The sequence below is a fragment of the Betta splendens genome, chromosome 5, assembly GCF_900634795.4.
Source record: "Betta splendens chromosome 5, fBetSpl5.4, whole genome shotgun sequence".
Lineage (NCBI taxonomy): Eukaryota > Metazoa > Chordata > Actinopteri > Anabantiformes > Osphronemidae > Betta > Betta splendens.
The window spans coordinates 4,353,474-4,372,621 of record NC_040885.2 but is presented as its reverse complement, the minus strand read 5'-3'; the positions used below and the strand labels follow the sequence as shown (position 1 = coordinate 4,372,621).

At 41.9% G+C, this 19,148-nt stretch overlaps 2 protein-coding genes across 2 annotated transcripts in view; one reads left to right on the top strand and one right to left on the bottom strand.

Moving 5' to 3' along the window:
• Positions 1–9,138, bottom strand: part of si:ch73-267c23.10 (serine incorporator 3) — a 46,187-nt gene extending 37,049 nt beyond the window's left edge. Inside the window, exon 1 of the mRNA XM_029150070.3 lies at positions 1,769–9,138. Coding sequence (XP_029005903.1) covers positions 1,769–1,807 — 39 coding nt within the window. The 5' untranslated portion in view covers positions 1,808–9,138. The remainder of the gene's footprint in view (positions 1–1,768) is intronic.
• A 1,706-nt stretch (positions 9,139–10,844) lies between these two features.
• Positions 10,845–18,126, top strand: LOC114855910 (serine/threonine-protein kinase 35-like). Its single transcript, XM_029151439.3, has 3 exons — positions 10,845–11,635; positions 12,556–13,296; positions 16,313–18,126. Exons 1-2 carry the CDS (start codon positions 11,143–11,145, stop codon positions 13,272–13,274), a joined length of 1,212 nt encoding a protein of 403 aa, XP_029007272.2. The 5' UTR covers positions 10,845–11,142; the 3' UTR covers positions 13,275–13,296; positions 16,313–18,126.
• Positions 18,127–19,148: the final 1,022 nt, after the last annotated feature.

Here is a 19,148-nt window from a genome sequence, read left to right as displayed (position 1 = left end):
AGATAGTGTGTCCTTGAGTTTGAAGACAGCAGACAACCAAACTCTTCCTATGGTGTCTGGGATCCACCCATTGTTCATTTCCAGGACACAGAATATCCACATTTTTGCAATTCTGCAATGATTTTTGTGAGGCTAACTGAAAATAAACGTGTCCAACATAAATGTATCAATGGTATCTATAACAAGATAAATTAAATTACTTTACATGGGCCACACAGTAACTAGGGATTAAGAAAAGGGCCAAGCTAAGGTTTCTTTGTGTGCAATGATGATGGTGAATAGATTATATTCACGCCATCAGATGAAACCAGACACTACATGTTATGATCCTGAACAGATACCTAACAACAGACAACATGAATTGTAACAGAAACTGTCTGTAAGTGCTTCATAAAAGCCTACTACTACTCTCATTGAAAACAAGCAGAAATTACAGAACCACTTCTAGCAGTATTTACAGTTGATATAATAAACTCTGTGACATGCTGTATCTCCGAGTGGAGTAAAGAGATAAGAGGCCCAGAAGATTGTCAACAAGTTAATTCCACTGCCAGTCAGCCATGGTCAGCTTAATACAGCTACAGACAAATTAGGGCAGGCTTCAGTCTGAGCCAGAAGATTCCAGGTTGCGTTTGCTGGGTTTATCAAATAAACAATGAATCAATGGGCGCTCAAATCAAGTGACTCATTGATGTGGCTATATTTTGAGCAAACTATTAATTGTTTACTATATAATAATATAATAATATTTTCTCATTACTGTTTTATAATTGGACAACTGTATTTTGTAACACTGATCTTTGTGTATAAATAATGTGATGAATTCATAGAATAGACCAAATAACTCTAAGGAAACATTCCAAACCTTTAGGCCTTTCATGCTTTTATTAAACACAGTTGTGTTTATGTTTCCTTATTCTGACCCTGTGTCCCATTTGAATTCTTTCCCTACTGTACATATAAGGAGTTACACACTCCTTGACTTCCGTTGCTGTGTTGGATTAAACACGCACTGATATTATCCTATTTATCCACAATAATTCTGGATATGGTCACATACACCAGGCAAAACAACGATTTAATCCAATTAATCACGTGGACGCAGATGACCTTAGGGTTGTGGTGATTAACCCTTCCTTGTGGGTTATGTATTAAGTTTTTTACATTTCTAACATGTGTCCAACTGGTGACCTGCAGCCAGGGAACAGGCCTGACAGGCGCCAAGTTTCACTCCAAGGCAGCGCAAACAAAACCCTGTTTAAATTTAGCCAAGACTCAAAATACAAATCGTCAGCCTTCAGATGAAACGAGATGGACGTTGACCGGAAACCTATAGTGCGCAATGGCCGAATACGTTCAAATATCGCCACAAAACGGCTGCTAAGTTAGTGACCTGCCACATTAACCAGTATGTGCTTGTTGTTATTAGTTCAGTAAAACGTTATCTTACGTTTGATCAGTAAGGCAAAACGACAAAAGCAAAATCGAAACGGTGGGTTCGCCTTTTTATTTTGCCTTAAACATACGAGTTGATGTGATCGAATAAAGACTCAGCCGACTCAGTAACTGGGAATTGTCGGAGCAAGTGCTGCTTCGAGTCTGTTGAACGAAGGGCTGAGAATTAAGATGACGCTTAGTTTGGTGTCAGCGCAGCGAGAGGCGCGGCAAATTACTTTGAAACGTTATTTCACGTTGCTTTTTACTCTTCGCACGTCTTTCATTTCTCAGTAAATTAAAACCATTTACACTGACAAATGTTCAGACTTACCCATCCTGCGAGGGAGAAGGCCCCCAGAACAGCTCCCATCGTTGTCCCGGTTCAATCCAAGCGGTCGCGCGGTGTATCTGTGCTCCGTCCCTCGTTCTGATACTTTTACGACGTCTCTCTGGGTTGGATGTAAACGCGAACCAGGATGAACGTGGTTTCAATCGAAGAGGCAGCTCCACGCGTCCAACATCTACCCGTTAAGCGCTTCATTGTGGTTTTACGAGGTACAGATACTGTATGATAGTGCGTCAAGGTGGATTACTGTACGTCATTACGACCGTCTGTCAGAGCCACACAACCATGTTTGACACACGCACAGGACGCAGTGTAGCAGAAATTATAAGATTCACTGTAAACACCATATTATTAGACCTCGTCTAATATTAACTAATAATAAACCTTTCCAGGACTGTTAAAAGAAAAGAAAACATTGACGGTAATATTAGTATGTATTGAAAAGGCTATATAGACATTTACTGACTGGTTGTAATTGTCTTAGGTGCCTGGACAGACTGTATGGAGCCAAATGAGAAAATGGAAAACAACATCCTGACTCAGAAAACAAAACTGTGACTTTGTGCTAAATAAACCACCCTGTGCCATAAAATGAAAATTTAGATCAATGATATAATTTATTATATGGATCAATAAAAACTTTAATAATGTTGCAGTTTTTATCGTCGCTTTGACACAGCCATCCAATGAAACAACACATTTTCTTAACAGTTCACACACAGGTTTAAACAGCTGCTCCAATGCCAAAATGACATGCTTTGTTTGCTAAATGCCCTAATCATATTAAAACACTTGAAATATGCAGCAAAAACTAATTTCTAACAGAACAACTTGCAACCAATTATATCAGTCATAACATAACAAAACACTGATTTCAGTGTGAATCAGTGCATCACTGACTGTCACTAGAGCCTGTTGCTATTTGTTGTCTTCATAGGTTATGTCAAATGTAACTTTTAAGCACTAATTTGATCCAGAAGAAAAAGTTATTTGATTTACAATCAAAAATTGAAGACTTTTGTGAAGGAGTGTCAAACAGGTGCTATCATGAGTTGTAATGGAAAAAATTGTAACTTTGTGCTTCTTTTGTTCTTTTCTCATTCTGCATAGTAATCATGTGCTCTGTAACTGATTAGGCAAACAAACGTTTGTCTATTAAAAACAATCTCTCTCACTCTCAATTGCCCTGTTGTACATCAAGTGCTGACATCTGATGCTCTGTCTGACTGACTTATTGTTTATGATGTGTGTCTGTCCTTTACACCCCGGCCTCTGGCTCCCTTCTATCTGATTCCTCACCAGACCCAAGGCCGTAAAGCCTAGTGCATCTTGTCTTTGAAGCTTGGTGTTCCTTCCTTCCTGATAACAAGACGCGTGAGTGAGAATATAAACATTCTCACTCACAGTGAGATAAGGAGACGCAAGCAATTTGATTGATCAAGAAAGAGAGCTTCTACCAGGGCCAAGGAAAAGGGTTTAAAGGCAGAGACAACCTGAGATCGGGGTGATCTCAGCATTATACCTCTGCGATGTATGTTCTCATCTCCCCAGCTGGCTTTTTGATTAGCTTTCCTCATTATTTTTATTTTCTTTATTATTTCAATAAATCGCACAAGAGGACACCTCACTCATCTGCCTTTATTACATAATTTCCACCACAGAGTTCATACTGGTCTTACTGGGTCCTAATAGTTAGGAACAGATGGTTTCTCGTTGGTCACCAAAGCTAAAACAATGGAATTTGGACTATTTGAATGACATCAGTGTTAACTGTTTTGCAAAAGGGAGGGGAAAATGTGTCAATCCAATGAGAACAGGTTCATACATTTGCTACATGTGTTTCATGCTCTGCTGTAATAGTAATGATGAAAATAAGTGATGATGCAATAGTTCATCATCACCAACAAAGATTGCAATGCCTTTTTTTTATAAAGTTTTGAAGCAGCCAGTCACAAAGCTTCAAATCTTGTCTCCATGGTTATACAAAAATGTTGTAATTCAATTTAGCCACAAAACGGCTCTTTTTCGAAATTTCTCTTCCACGGACGTCTCCGTAGAAAGGGAACCGCTCAGATCAGTGACAGAGTTCTCGGAAGTGCTCCCTCACCGTCAGGCCCCTCTAAGACCCGGGTCCCTCGTATCTCAAAACCACTTCCCCCTGCAAACGCGCTCCGTATTTCAGAAGCCGTCTTTTATTTCTTGTCCACTCCCTTTGGACTGCGCTCAGATCTGCACACTGGTCTGTATCCTCAGTACAGACAAAAACAAGCTTGGTTCCACGAGCCAACCCTTAGCAACCACCGTCTCGGCCACCAGGGCAGACTTTGACCTAATTGATTTTTCTACCCGAATTAAATATTAAATTTAAAATAAAAAAAAATGTTTGGTCCTAATTATTATATTTTAGATGTTTTCAGCCACATAGTCGTTTTAGAAATATCTCACCGGGCCAAGTAGAGGTTGAATTTTGTGCTCATTGGATCTCGTCAGAGGCAATCCAGACGGGTGAGCAGTCCTCCCACTCAGAACTGCTGTAGAGGTTTGGAGGCTGAGCGAACCTAGTCCTCAGGACTATCGTCCCTGGTCACACTGTCCAGACGACCTGCAGCGGATCCTGTTCGTGACGTTGTCCTTTTGTGCAATTTATTGAAATAATAAAGAAAATAAAAATAATGGGGAAAGCAAATAAAAAGCATGGATGTTGATTGTGCACATCAACAAACCAAAAACCAGCTGGGGAGATCAGTGCACACACCACGAAGGTGTGATGCAAAGAGCCCACGATCCTCAAATTGCTTCTGCCTTTTAGCTTCTCTGTCCGACTAGGGTGGAATGTCTTTCTAACCCAATCAAATTACATGCACCATCTCCTCCCTGTCGCAGTGTGTGTGAGAAAGGAGCACCAAGTCTCAACAGACAGAGACACAACTCCCCGACCTTGGGTTTGGGAGCTAGAGTGGAGAGTCTATCAGGCAGAGACAACCATTGAACAATCTAGGTGAAATGTCAAATGCATATAGTAAGACAAAACATAAGATATTAATTGCAGAACATAAGTCATAAACCGTATAATAACTGCATAGAAATAAGGAAGAGACATAGAAATAAGGAAGAGACAATTTTTCCCATAACAGTGATACATAGCTTTCACGTCTGCCATTATTGCAACGTAATCCTGTCTGAACCTTTTTAATACTCCAACGAGAGTGTTCTTAAGATCTGGGCCTTGAATCAGCTCTTGATTCAGCAATGTTCCTTGGTACCTGGCTGCACAGTCAAACACCACTCAGAGTTTTTTCTTTTGTGGATGGTATACTCCATGGTGTGGGATATACCACACTCTGCCATCCTGCCGATCCAACTGCTCCTGTGGTACTTTGATGGCATATCCCTGGCTTAACAGCTCATCGATACAGTCTTTATATTCTTGCTGGAAACCCGAATCTTTGCTGAGTCTTTTCTTGAGAGTTATTGCATGCTGTTTTGCAACATCTTTGTTGTTAGGCATATTGATCAGTTGTCCTTTTGTTAGAAGGTTAATGTAATAGTGCCCATTTTCATGCCGAACAGAATTAGATACCAAGCTGATGAAACGCTTGTCTTCTTGTGACATTTCTAACTTGTCATTGCAGTGATGTTCAGGGAAGTCGGCTCTGTACTGCTGCATGAGCAGTTTTTCCACTGTTTCCACTGAAATACGGTTCACAGAAACCTCATGTTGCTGCTCACTGCATTCTCTAAGTGGTCCATTTACAGTTCATCCAAGCTTTGTCTTCACAGCATATGGACCATTACACTGGCTATGAATAACTTTCCACGGCTCAAATGCATCATGCACATCACTACCAATAAGGAGACCTATCTCTGCATCTATTTGTGAAATCTTCACCTCTTGGAGATACGGCCATTTTTTGATGTCTCTTTAAAGAGGAATGTTCTCCTTTGCCACCGGGATGCTCCTTTGTGTGAAAACCTTTGGCAAGTCGATAAAGTTGTCTTCCTTTAGGCCACAAACTTGTAGGTCTCTAATGAGGGAACTTCCCATCTGTTTGGTTGAACATATGGTAGTCAATAAAAGTTTGGTTCCTTTTCCCTGAGGATTTAGCTTGCTTGCTAAAGCCTCTGTACAGAAAGTTGCAGAACTGCCAGGATCCACAAAAGCATAGGTTTCCAGACTTTGGTGCCACTCCTTGCTTTCACGTAAACTGGCGGAACGGCAAGGACACATTGGCCTCCAGCCCCATTACCAGTAGTTTCTTTCTTATCCAAATTAACGAGTGCACTTGAGACAACTGATTGCTCTGAGTTGACTTCATCCAGGCCTTTTACACTTGCTTGTCCGAAAAATCTTGCATTATGTAACATGCTTGGGTGCTTTTCTAAGCATACTTGACATGTCATTCTCCTTTTGCAGTCCTTACTCATATGCCCCCTCCTTAGGCATCCAAAGCAAAGACCAGACTTGCGAATGAAGTCCAGCTTATCTTTATGGGAGCATTCTGCAACATGACACTCCACTAGTGCATGATTTCCTTTGCAGAACAGGCATGGTTGAACCTGGGCAACGTTGCTTTGTATTCTATCTGCCCTTTCTTTTGATTTCTTATTTTCTTCCTCTTTTGGCACAACATTTGCTGCGAAGCTGCTTCCCTTTATTTTTTCCCTCCTTGCTGCTTTGTCACCTACGTGCATCCTCCTTTCTTTCCTTTCAATTTCCAGTGTCTTACGATTTCGTTCCTGTATCTCAAAAGCCACTGCTCTCCACTTTTCCCTGATCTTGTACTGTAGGGCAACTTCGAGATGATGGCTCTAATGTTGGTTGGGTTATCTAACTCTTTCATATAATCCACATCTTCCAGTGCGTTACGACAACTTAAGAGGAACAGTGAAAAACTGTTGAGTGCAGAAGCATCCTCTGGTTTTATTTGTGGCCATTTAAACAACCTTTCCATCAACGCTGCTGCGATTTTCAATGCATTGCCATAGCGGTCTTCAAACAAACGCATAGCGGCATGGTAGCCACGGTCTGGAGACATATGCTGACATCCTTTCACAAGATCCTGAGGCTCACCTCTTGTGTACTGTCCAAGAAATACAGCTTATCCACGCTGCTGTTAGTTCTCAATCCCACTGCATGGTCAAATGCCTTAAGAAACGATCTGAAGTCCAGTGGATCGCCACAAAAAACAGGAACATCAAGCTGCGGCAGCTGAGCAACCTGATGGTGTCTTACCAGCATTTCCGTGATGTCTGTCTGCTGCTTCATAACTCCGTAGATGTCATTTGTGGTGCTACTTTGCAATTGCAGGCGCCCCCCATCTGCTACGCTCGAGTCCATTGACCTCTCAACTTTTGGTCTTACTGACGCAGCTGTATGCATCTTTTCCATCTCTGTTGTAGGTTTCAGCGAAAGTTTACCTTCTGTCTTTTCTTCTACTGGATCCTTTCAGGTTCACAAGGGTATGTCACATTTGCAGCCTTTGCATATTCTCTTGTGTCCTTATCGTGAGTGTCATAATCTTCATACACCTTTATCATAGCATTGGTAACTGCCAAAGCTGTTTTGATTTCCAACTCCTCCTTCTCTGCTTGTAGCTGTGCTTCCTTTACGACTAAAGCTGTTCTCTGTGTAAGCGCGGCTGCTTTGGCTTCCAGTTCTGCACGTTTAGCTTCTGCTCTCAAGCGTGCTGAAGATGCTGAAGATGCAGAAGATGCGCTAGATCCCTTGCTGCTGAATTTTCTACTCTAGTGACTAGACGGTAGTCTAGTCACCGCAGATACACTGTCCATGGGAGTCACTTCTTCATCACATGCATTCATACTTTCCCTTTTCGACTCTGCATGTTCGATCTACTCATCAGCTGTTTGCATAAAGTACTGATACTTGTCCCTTTTTGGAATTAGGAATAATATTCTTGATCATCTCTCCTTTCATCTTCATGGAGATAGAGTAGAACATTTTCATTGCTTTCTTTGAAATCCTTTAACAGTGTCTTAAATGTCTTCATCTTTGACTTTATTTCCTCTAAGTCTCCATTAGCTGCTCAACTTCGTTTGATTTAGCAGTTAATTGCTTTAATTTACCTCGCCGCTGGTTAATATAATGACTCAGCCTGGCTTCCACAGACTTTTCCGTGTACTTGACTGTCCTCTTGTGGACATCATTCATAACTGCGTCCCCATCGATGTTATCCTCCATCACGGTTATAACGCCACAACGAACGACAAAATTCTAATACCAGAAGGGAAGTCCAAACCTTATATTCCGGGTGGAAAGCACGAAGCAAAATCCAACCTTAATGATCCAATTTGAATGGTTCGATCGCGGTTTCCACACGATCACATGCTTGACGTCAAACAAGCTCAGGAATTAGCTCAGACCGTCGGCACGCACATCCAACTTTCTCGATCTTATGTTTGAAGTTTTTGACTTGAATATAGTGTAGTGTAATGTAGTTCACCACATCCACAACTCTGAAGGCCACTTAGCTCGCTAGGTGTCGGGTTCTGACGCGCCGTTCATTCTTCTTGATCCTATTTATGCAGATCCACCTGATAAGAAGGTCCACGCACTGCCTTTATGGTCAAAAGATCGTTTATTGATTTTAACACAACTCGGTCCAATACCGAATGATGCCTGATATCCTGACAAAGCCTTCCGTTATCAGGGGCTGCTTGTTCCAAGACTTTAATAAAAAAAATTCTGTTCATCTGAGTACGATCAAAAACTTATTTCGAACCACCCTAGCCAGCGCCGCTTTTTCGCTTCTTATTACTTGCGCATGCTTTCCTCCACTTACCATAGCGCTGCCTGCTGCTTGGAGGTAAGCACTACGCCTTACCGATAACATGGAGAACAAGCATCTTAGCACTATATAAAACTAATCGTACAATGAATGAAACCACAATGAGGCCATGCATTAACACTAAACCAAAATAACCAAATTACACACATGCTACTCAGTGGCTCTCACAGTCAGAACTGCCCATATGTTTTTTAACCAATGTTTATTTACCAAGTTTGCATTTGCCAACTCACAAAATCTTCAACATCTTCAAGGCTGAACTTTATAGAACATGTAAAGTGTAATATTATCTATCAGCATAGAAACATATAAAACAATGGCTTATTTATTTGAAAACAAGTTGCTAAAAGAGCTACAGACTGTTTTCCTCAGATCAGGATGACAGATGAATCAGAAACAACAGTGCATCCTGGAACACTGTGGGTTCACCTCTTGTAATGCAGTCCTATGACCTATATGAGGCAGAGAGACAGTCATCATTGACATGAATGTCCTCTTTTGGCCAAAATCCCTTCCACACCCCAGAAGAACAACAGCATGCAGACCTATGATTTGGGACTGCATTACAAGAGGTGAACCCACAGTGTTCCTGGATGCACTGTTGTTTCTGATTCATCCGTCATCTGCACGTAAGATGTTCAATGCAAGGTATGATGACTACTAAACCAATACCGAAGGTAGGTGGTGGAAAATAAAAAGATCCTGTGCAGGCACTCATCTGCTCTGTACATACAGTAACACCTTGATGTTACGTGACGGATCATCTGATCACACACTTTGCCACAGAATCTGCCTCACAAAGATGATGCGAAGCACATTAGGGCAGTCATGGCTCACAATGAGTTCAGTTATTGTGAAGGCAGGTTCAGTGGCTGTTATTCTCCCGCAGGTAAAGCAGGCTCTGAGACAGGAGGTCCAATGATGGAGCATGTCTAAACAGCCACAATAAATTGTTTAGAATACTTGCAAAGTCCAGCACAATATTAGAGCGTATTCCTGGGCATAAGAGCATCAACCGGCCAAGCAGGGGGACGCGATTTCATTCTCACCGTAAACTGAAAATCACCAGAACACCGCAGATGTACTAAATTCTTCCTCATCAGGTGTCGACAAGGTCGTGATATCGCTGCAGTCTAATGAAGCAGGATGCACAGAAAACTTAGCTTTGTTGGCAGGTGATTCTGTAAGTGACCCGACGGTGGCGTGCTGACTGACCTGTCATTCCTTTAGCAAACGCAATGTGTCGTAACGTAATCGACAGTTGTCAGTACTGAGACGGGCTAAATAAATAATTGTTACGTTGATTCATTTTAACAATGTGGGTCTTATTGTGTGTCAAAACACGACCGCAATCCTTCAAGAGCTACAAATATTTGTCGATGTTGCGCTTCAAATGCTCTTGGGCGTTTTATTGTGAAAGTCCGGCGACTGGCCTCGCCCCCGGTTTCCCTTTTTCTTATTTCGTTTTGAAAGTGGAGAAAAGGAGATTGAGTAAATCAGTATATCGCAAATGTGTTTTATTGACTTACGTAAACGAAACACAGCATAAAAAGTCGTTATTCAAATTTCATTTTACACATGAATAATGAATTGCACTTCATGCACGGACCTGTTTGTTACTATTTGTAGTTGAATATATTTGTCGACCAAACTAAGGACTTTTTAGGATTTTCGGGTTCCTAAATGTGAGATTGCGTTATGTAAGATTGGGTTATGTCCTCATGTCATTGAACATCCTAAGGATAAAAGCAAAAATGTTTGTGTGTTCTTCATTTTCCTGGTGGCACCTTTTTGAATGTGTAAGTCAGTCTGTACAAACAATATTCTTCAAAAAAAAAAAACATGCCTACGTAAATGCTGCAGGCAGCGTGCTCCGACACGTGCTCCTAACAGGTAACGTGAAGTAGTAGTGTGTTGGTCGTAGACGTGACCACTGCGCGGAACAAACCGACAGTGGGAACCACTGGGGCGAGGGATTTATAGTTTCGCGTGTCTTGTGGAGACATTTTTTATAGTAGTATAGTAGTATAGAACTTCTCTATTACAAAAATCCGCAGGTGTTATATAAAGATGTATTTTAGTACGCCGTGTTCTTAGCCAATTTTATATTTGAACTTTGTAATCCTGCTGCCAAGGTGCCACGTTCCTAAAATAGGCCGGAAATAATTAAAGGTTTGCTTTTCAAAATAAAAGGGTAAAATTATCCCTAAGTAATACAAACTGACATGATAATACTTTAAACATAACTGTGAAAATAATTACGTAGTTTTCACGTTTTAATGTTGTGTTTCAAAGACAGTTTATCGTCTTTTAACAGATTCTGAATTTAAGGAGTTGGTTTAAGTTTGAAGGTCTTCGCCGGAAATACCTTTACGTGCTCTAATGCTCTAAAAGAACTTTATCTTCCTTCCCTGGAACCTACTCTAACGATTTAAGTTTGTTTCTTGTTTTTATTTAAGTGGTCCATGGAAGTAAAAAGTGGCATGGACGCAACAGTTGGTGACAACATGCGGACACTCTTGGTTAATGTGTGAATCGTAAAGAATCTTTCTTATGGATACCGCTGGTAGTGATAACTGGCGGAGGCGCACGAGAAGCGCGCGACTCAGCTGCCGACAACAATCCGGAGCACGAGCTAAGGAATCCAGTGTGCTGCGGTGTCTGAGCGTGGGAAACACGGAAGAAGACCATGCTATGGAGGAGGACAGCGGCCCCTTTAAGCAGGACAATTTGGAGCGGAGGGTCATGGCGCCCCGCTATAACTTGCTACGAGAGGTAGGAAGGGGCACATACGGCGTCGTGTACGAAGCGGTGGCCCGGAGGTCCGGCGCTAAAGTTGCCGTAAAGAAGCTGCGATGCGACGCTCCGGAGAACGTGGAGCTTGCCCTGCAGGAGTTCTGGGCGCTGGCAAGTCTAGAAAAACGGCATAAAAACGTGGTTCACCTGGAGGAATGTGTGCTGCAGCGGAATGGCATGGCCCAGAAAATGAGTCATGGAAACAAACTGTCCAAACAGTACCTGCGTCTGGTGGAGACTTCACTGAAAGGCAAGTGTCTTACCCAGTGTTAGCTCTCAGTCTCAGTTTGAGCTGAGTCGCTTCTCAAAGCTGTGCTGATTTGATTTTTCATTAATGCCGAATTAGAAGGAATCACATTTTAGGAATTGTTTTGGTGCAGAAACTAGTTTTGGTTTATATGCGACATATGCAGAGAACCATTTAATTGCCACCATGTCTAATGTAGTACCGACTTCCTGTCTAATAAGATGTGTAATTCGTTCGGTTTAGACGTTGAGTTTCTGTTTGCGGCTAGAATGATTTTTAAAAACTTAAAGTGTGGGTTGTCAGTTGACAGTTTAGTCTTTAACCCATATTACACCGGACGTTTTAAAAACTTACGCTAGTTGATGTTTAACCAGAACCAGAAAACGATGCGTTTTGTTTTGGGGTTCGCCATTTGTTGTGGCAACATGTAGCTACGTTTATGACGCTTAGAAGATACGGGTAAAGCTATATGAGGGTGATGGGCTTTTTATTTTATTTGTAACTTAATTAGAACGGCTGTTGTCGCCATGACACGGACTCACTGGGGGATGGGCAGGTTTTGTGAAATAGCTCTGCAGGCTCGCTCACTAAAATAAAATGGAGTCTGTTGAGGTGTTACAGGTTCCCCTGACAGTGACGGCAGTTGGACCCATCTCAGCACCTTCACAAAGTTTTCTAAAGCTTGGTGTTGTGTGCTGTGCTGGTTCTTTTGTACTGTCACAGGTTTGGTGTACTTTTATAATGTTGTGGCCAATTTAGTGAAGCACAGCTATCACTTAAAGCTGAGAAAGAGAAAGTTTGTCACTGCCTGTGGCCAATTGTGTGAAGTTGTTTGACATTGTGTATGTGAATGAAAGAGCAGTTCTAACATTCTAACATTAGCATTTGTCTAACTGCTTGGACATTGTATGTGTTTATTCCAGGCGAGAGAGTGTTCAATCCTCCAGATGAGCCCTGTTACCTCTGGTTTGTCATGGAGTTCTGCGAAGGTGGTGACCTCAACCGTTTCATCCTGTCTCGACGACCTGATCCACAAACCAATAACAGCTTTATGCTCCAGCTGACCAGCGCTGTTGCTTTTCTTCACGAGAATAACATTGTCCACAGAGACCTCAAACCTGACAACATCCTTATCTCAGAGAAGTCGGGGACTCCAGTCCTCAAGGTGGCTGACTTTGGCCTGAGTAAAGTCTGTGCTGGTTTAAGCAACACTGGAGAGAGCAAAGAGAGCGACGATAAGACCAAAAACATTAATGTCAACAAGTTTTGGCTGTCGTCAGCATGTGGCTCAGACTTCTATATGGCTCCTGAGGTATGGGAGGGTCACTACACGGCCAAGGCTGATATATTTGCCTTGGGGATCATAATATGGGCCATGTTAGAAAGAATTACTTTCATTGACGCGGAATCTAAGCGGGAGCTGCTGGGAACATATGTGAGACAAGGAGCAGACATTGTGCCAGTAGGTGAGGCACTGCTAGAAAATCCAAAGATGGTACTGAACATCCCACAGAAACGCAGGTCATGCATGCCAGACAGTGTGAGGAAGCTTCTTCAGGACATGCTCGCTGTCAACCCTCAGGACCGTCCTGATGCCTTTGAGCTGCAGAATAGAGTGGATCAGGTTATGTGTGCTGCATGATCTTCGGAAAGATTGTATACAGGTAATTATACATTACATACTGGCTTATTTGATTTGATTTTAGCAGCAAATGATATGACATATTGCCCACAGTTCCAGTCACAAGGTGAAAACTTAGCATCAACCAGTTCAGGGAGAATCAGTTCCCAACAAGTGTGTGCATGTGTGCGTATGTGCAATGACAGCGTGGCCGGATCCTTCCTTAAGTCTGTCACTGTCTTGGTTGGACACAGGTGTAGTGTAGTTCTATAAAGAGATATATGTTTAGCTATGCAGTCCGGCTGGAAGGTGATATCTTTTGCAGACGCTTAAGATCTTTAAAATCTTTATTGTCCCACAGTGGGGAAATTTTAATGAAAAAATTTAAAAAAAGATATAACAGGTTCCAGCTTGGAGGAGTTCAAGTGTCTTGGGGTCTTGTTTACGAGTGAGGGAGGGAAAGAGCATGAGATTGACTGATTGGTGCGGCGGCTGCAGTAATGCGGTTGGTGTACCGATCCATCGTGGTAAAGAGGGAGCTGAACCTAAAAGGCGAATCTCTGAATTTACCAGTCAATACGTTCCTACCCTCACCTATGGCCATGAGCTTTGGGTCATGACTAAAAGGACAGCATCGCGCATACAAAAAAATGAAATGAGTTTTCTCCGCAGGGAGGTGCAGAGTCAGAGGAGTGGAGTTGCTGCTCCTCCACATTGAGAGGAGCCAGCCGAGGTGGCTCAGCCAGCCCAGCTAGCCCAGAACACCTCCCTAGGGAGGTGTACTGGACATATTAGAGGGACTGTGCCTTTTGGCTGGCCTGGGAACGCCTTGGGGTCCCACTTGCAAAGCCGGAGTAAGTCAGCACCTCTCTGCTTAAGACTGCTGCCCCCGCAACCCGGCCCCGCATAACTGATCGAAAATGGGTGGATAAAGTATTTATGAAGTATTTTTTCAAATCCTTATTACAATTTTGAACAGTTTGGCAGGATTACATTAGCCTTCCCAAACTCTGGGCTAAAGCACAATTGGCCAGTGAATAGCATCAGCTGTCTCAGGGGTCCTACCAGCCATCCTTGCTTGATTGGACTCCTCCTTCATCTTGAACACATCTAATACTTTCTGTGTCTACCACTGTTTAGAGATAGGGCAACTGGTGTTAGAGACCCTGTAGCTAAGGCGCCAAATTACTGCATCATCAGTTTGGTGAGGAATATGGTTCACTTAGATTCAAAGTGGGGGATCTTGTTAAAGATCTCCTGGACGTGGAATCCTGATGTTCCCACCAAATCCTCACAGTACATCCAAGCCTGACAACTGTCCAGCTTCTCTTGTGTGGCATGGATTATCTGATCATCTGACGACGGCTCAGCACTCAAGTGTCTGATGAAGCTAAAGGTCAGAAGACATTTCAAAGTTGATCATCCGGTTGCCACACTCGCTGATGGACACCCTTAAACTTAAACATAGTGTTTGTTTTCATGGACTAACATAAAAGTCTAATAAAAGACCAATTTTCTTACAACTCTGGGCATCACTGGGGCATTTAGTTGCCGACCAAAGCTCCTAAGGGCATTTTGGCACACAAACTCTCCCACTGGTGGCTTTTCATAGAGGAGGTGAATATTAAAATTGTTTTTTTAAAGACAGTTTATTGTGAAACAATAATTTATCAAGTTTCATGATTTGTTTAACAAGTGTTTTTTTTTTAGTATAATCTACTACAGAAAGGTAAAATAAACAATAACAGAGGGAGAAGTAACCAGACAAAAAGCACAAGACAGCTCATTTAAGCTTTTCTGGCGGCTGATGGGACAACAATACAGGTCACCTTCTAATTTCCCAGCTGTATAGCAGCCTTATTCAAGAATAAGAAATGCCTTCAACAAGCAGTCTTGGTTCAAACTAAGGGCCTTGTCATTTTCAGTGGCTGAATTTGAGGTCCTTGGATCATTACTCTTCTCTCATGGCGGTTTTTCATGTACTATAAACAACATTTGTAGTATGAGCTGTTGGGGCATGTTTCAGCTCTATGAAGATTATTGGTATTCTAAAGCTCAAGGAAGGTGTCGCTTGGACATGTTTCATATTTGGTAACTAGTGAATGTTGTGTCTGTTTGCTTGCCTGGATGTCCGCTACATATCTTACGCGATCAAAGCTGCAGCTAGTGTGAGCCCTCGGGCTAGAGAACCCTCTGTGTGCAGATGTTTGGGTTTAAAGAAAATGAGCCTGAATCGTTCCTCCTCTTGTTGCACATATGTGAGCGTTGGATCGTTCAGTTGACTAGTACGCTTGAAATGTAAAAGGCCATTTTTGGCGTGTTTTTATCTTTGCTTGCTCCTGTGCCCATGGGATTGTGAACGGTTGCTAATACGATATCATACAATATGGCTTTATTAGTGCCACAATGGGGAAATTATTTTGTTTCAGCAGCGGTCAAAACTGTGTGAACTTAAAAAAAGTAAAAAAGTTGTTTCTTTATTCAGACAGTTTGCACTGTCTGAATAGGTGTGTTAGGTATAAATAGGTGTGACTGGTATGTCTGTTTTTTTTCTAGTGTAAGTGTGTAGTCAGGGCCAGTGTTGTCTCTGCAGGATGAATCCCTGCCTGTTATATAACTGATTGCATGGGGAAAACTGCATAAATGAAATAAAGTTGCAACAGTTTGTCCATCTCGAAACACCCCAGTCCTTTTGCCTGGTGCTGTAGGCTGCTTAAGAAAGGACTATTTGTGTTACAGGACTCACCAGAGGCTCCAGCTCCACATTCACAATAATTCCTCAGCACGGTGGCTCGACGTTTACGCGTGTGTGTGCGTGTGCGCGTGTGCTTGTGTGTGTGTGTGCGTGTGCGTGCGTGCATGTGCGCGCTACTAAATGTCACTAAGTACTATAATATTGTGGCTTTTTTACCTTTTAACTGCAAAGGATGAGTCGCCAACTTGTTTGGTTGTTAAATAATGTCTAGATGTAGAATAAGCAGGATCTCTAGTAGTAGCAGCAGCAGCATTATAGAGTACAACTGGATAAGTAAGTTATTTTATTTTCTCTGTCTTTGCAGACATGTGTTGCCAACCTGTGCTGCTACACCTGTAAGGGGTCTCCATGTAAGTCTGAAGACTGTGAAGCTAAAGGAGAAGCAAAGAAATGCAGCCATTCCTGCAGTTTAAATGCTGAAATACCTTTTTTTTTCTTTGCAATGCGTGAGAACCTTGTATTTTTTTGTATGGAGTTTGGTTTAACTTTCAACAATAAAAGTCTGGAAAGTTTTCCCTAAGAGGACATGAGGCAGGGTCAATGCAGCAGTCCTCTCTATATTGAACCTAAGATGCAGCATCAGTGCAAGGAATACATGTGTCTGACTCTGGAAACCATGGACGTGCTCCAGCAAATATCTACGCACCACATGTGAGAAAATAGTGTCACTGCTTTTTTTTTCCATTGTTGGGGCTCTCCAGGCTTCAGCTGGTTTACGTGTAGGTAAGCTACACTGAAGCTGTGGTTGATTTTAACGAGTGGGTAATTTGACATGCTTGGAGCCTGAGACTTGGTTTACTCATTTTACTGAGCAGCGTAGGAGGAGGAACTGAAAGTCGCTCCACTTACAACCGTTTGTGTTTTTGTGACGTGAATGTAAGACATTTTGCAGAACTAAAGCGTGTTAAAAGAACTTGAAAATAATGCTGAGTGTTTATTTTAATCCACTTTGACTTGAGCTAGAAACCATGAGATTTTGTCGTGTAAGCCGCACCTCATGGACACACTGCACCTTTTAATTTTAACTGGAATTAATTTCATTTAAGCCTTGGTGCCTTGAAGTTGTAAGTCAGGTAAATTTAAGCTCCGTACTAGCTGCTTTACAGTTATTTTGATATCCAGATACATTATTTAGGCCTCATGATGTTTTATTTAAAGTGTTTTTGTGAAGGAGCGTCTGTAGTTCTATAAGGCTCCCCAAAATATGCTTTACTAAAATCTCTGAAGTTGGAATGAGACTATTAAAAAAAAGAAAACCCTAAATAATTTGTAGTGTAATAGTGTAGCGCACCCCCCCCCCCCCCCCGCCTATGATCAAAAGTGTAATGTGCGAAATGGAGACTTGAAAGGGAGTTTTAGATGTTTGCTCATTTTCAAATTTTCTTGTGAAACAGAGTCTGAGTGACAGATGTGACCTGTTAACCCCAGATGTGAGGCTGTTAACGTGTTCATCTAAGCTGGGACCCTGTAATATATTTTTTGTAATTAACTACCTCATGTTGCTGCACATCTGACCTTGTTTCATTGTCCCTATTCACACATTCCTCAGCTAGATGGCACGCATGGTGGATGTGTGTGGGTTTCTGATTAGCATAGGATTGTAACTGGACAGAGCATCATTAGCATCTTTTACTGATATATTGCGTAATACAGATGTTTACACCGGCTAATGACTAATATACATTTTTCGGATATGTGAAAGTATAGTTGCTCATGTGTATTTCACGAATGAGCTGTTGCTAACACACTTCATTTAGTTTAGTTTTCTTGCGCTTCCTTCATACACGCTCACTCCAACTTGTCCTTCATTCACTTTTGATGCAAGAACATGGTCATTGACTGAACTCTAATGATGAACACGTTACTTGTCACATTCTAATGCTCTCTGTTATGAAAACATGGCGTATGAAAATGTGTCTCCCTTGATGAATACCTTTGTCCTGTGCTTCTACTGTGGGCAGAAACTGTACTTGCCCCTTTATTTTGACAAACCTTTCAGTCTTAGTACCTATTGACTAAAGGTATTTGCCTGAATAGAAACATTGTTTCATGTTTGTTTGTTTTTGTGTTGACTGTACATCAGAGATCTGTTTCAATAAAGGTTGGGGATTCCTCTAATGTGTAAATTCTTCAGACGTGTCAGTGTGACAAAATAACATCTGGTCTATAAAGCTCATCTAAACACAATCACAACACTTGTGATTAGTTCTTAACAATAATTTTGGTTTTCCTCCTAATCTGTAAACCATTGGAGACATCAGTAGGATCTCTTTAAGTCACTATTTTAGTGCCTTTGTGACTCTAGATTTACCATCTATGTTCTGCTTTTTGTTACTATGTACTCTACCGCTATCTAGTTCTGGGGTGGCCAACCCTGGCCCTCGAGAGCCACTGTGTTGCTTGTTTTTCAAATTTCTCTGCTGATTATCTTGATCTGGTGTGTCAGTTAGCTGCTGATTGACTGAACACACCTGGTCAAGTTAATCAGCATTTGCTGGGGCAGGGAGAGTTGGAAAACCAACAGGAAAGTAGCTCTCAAGGACCAGGGTTGGCCACCCCTGGTTTAGTTGGTCAACACAGGTCAGGAAGAGCTCTGTGTGTTCTGCCACCTGATGATATTCACCAGGACATGTAATTACAACCCATTCACCCATTGACATGCTAACATATTCACAAGGAAAGTGTGCAGCAGGTGGCAGTATCACTTCTGTCACAACTTTTCTATATTTACAAAATACAGCTACTTTGTTTAGTAAATGTTAACTACTACATGATCTTTCACTTCTCACCTGTTAAAGTAACATGAAACACATTTTTTTGTGTAAAACCAGTCAGATGATCTACTCAGAGATTCCAGTCTAAAGTTGACATGCTGTGATCTGTCTAATTTGGCCAACAACAGCTCATTAATTTCCTCCTTAACCAGGAAGAATGTGGCAAGTTTGCTTTCGGTTTCCTAAAGCATGATTTCTTTTCCTGGAGGTGTCAGCGAACACAATCATCTGCATTTGACCCACAGCCAGGATGCGACCTGTTGTAGTTCCAAAGCGTTCTACAGTGGATCACGCATCCAAAGTTTCATAATGCAGCAACATCCATCTGTATCATCGGATGTAATGTACCTTATGGCAAACCGATGT

Excerpts from the sequence above, each read along its gene's own strand:
- LOC114855910 (XM_029151439.3), top strand. The coding sequence starts at position 11,143 with ATGGATACCGCTGGTAGTGATAACTGGCGGAGGCGCACGAGAAGCGCG. Across the intron at positions 11,636-12,555 it reads GGTGGAGACTTCACTGAAAG|GCGAGAGAGTGTTCAATCCT; the intron begins GCAAGTGTCTTA and ends TGTTTATTCCAG.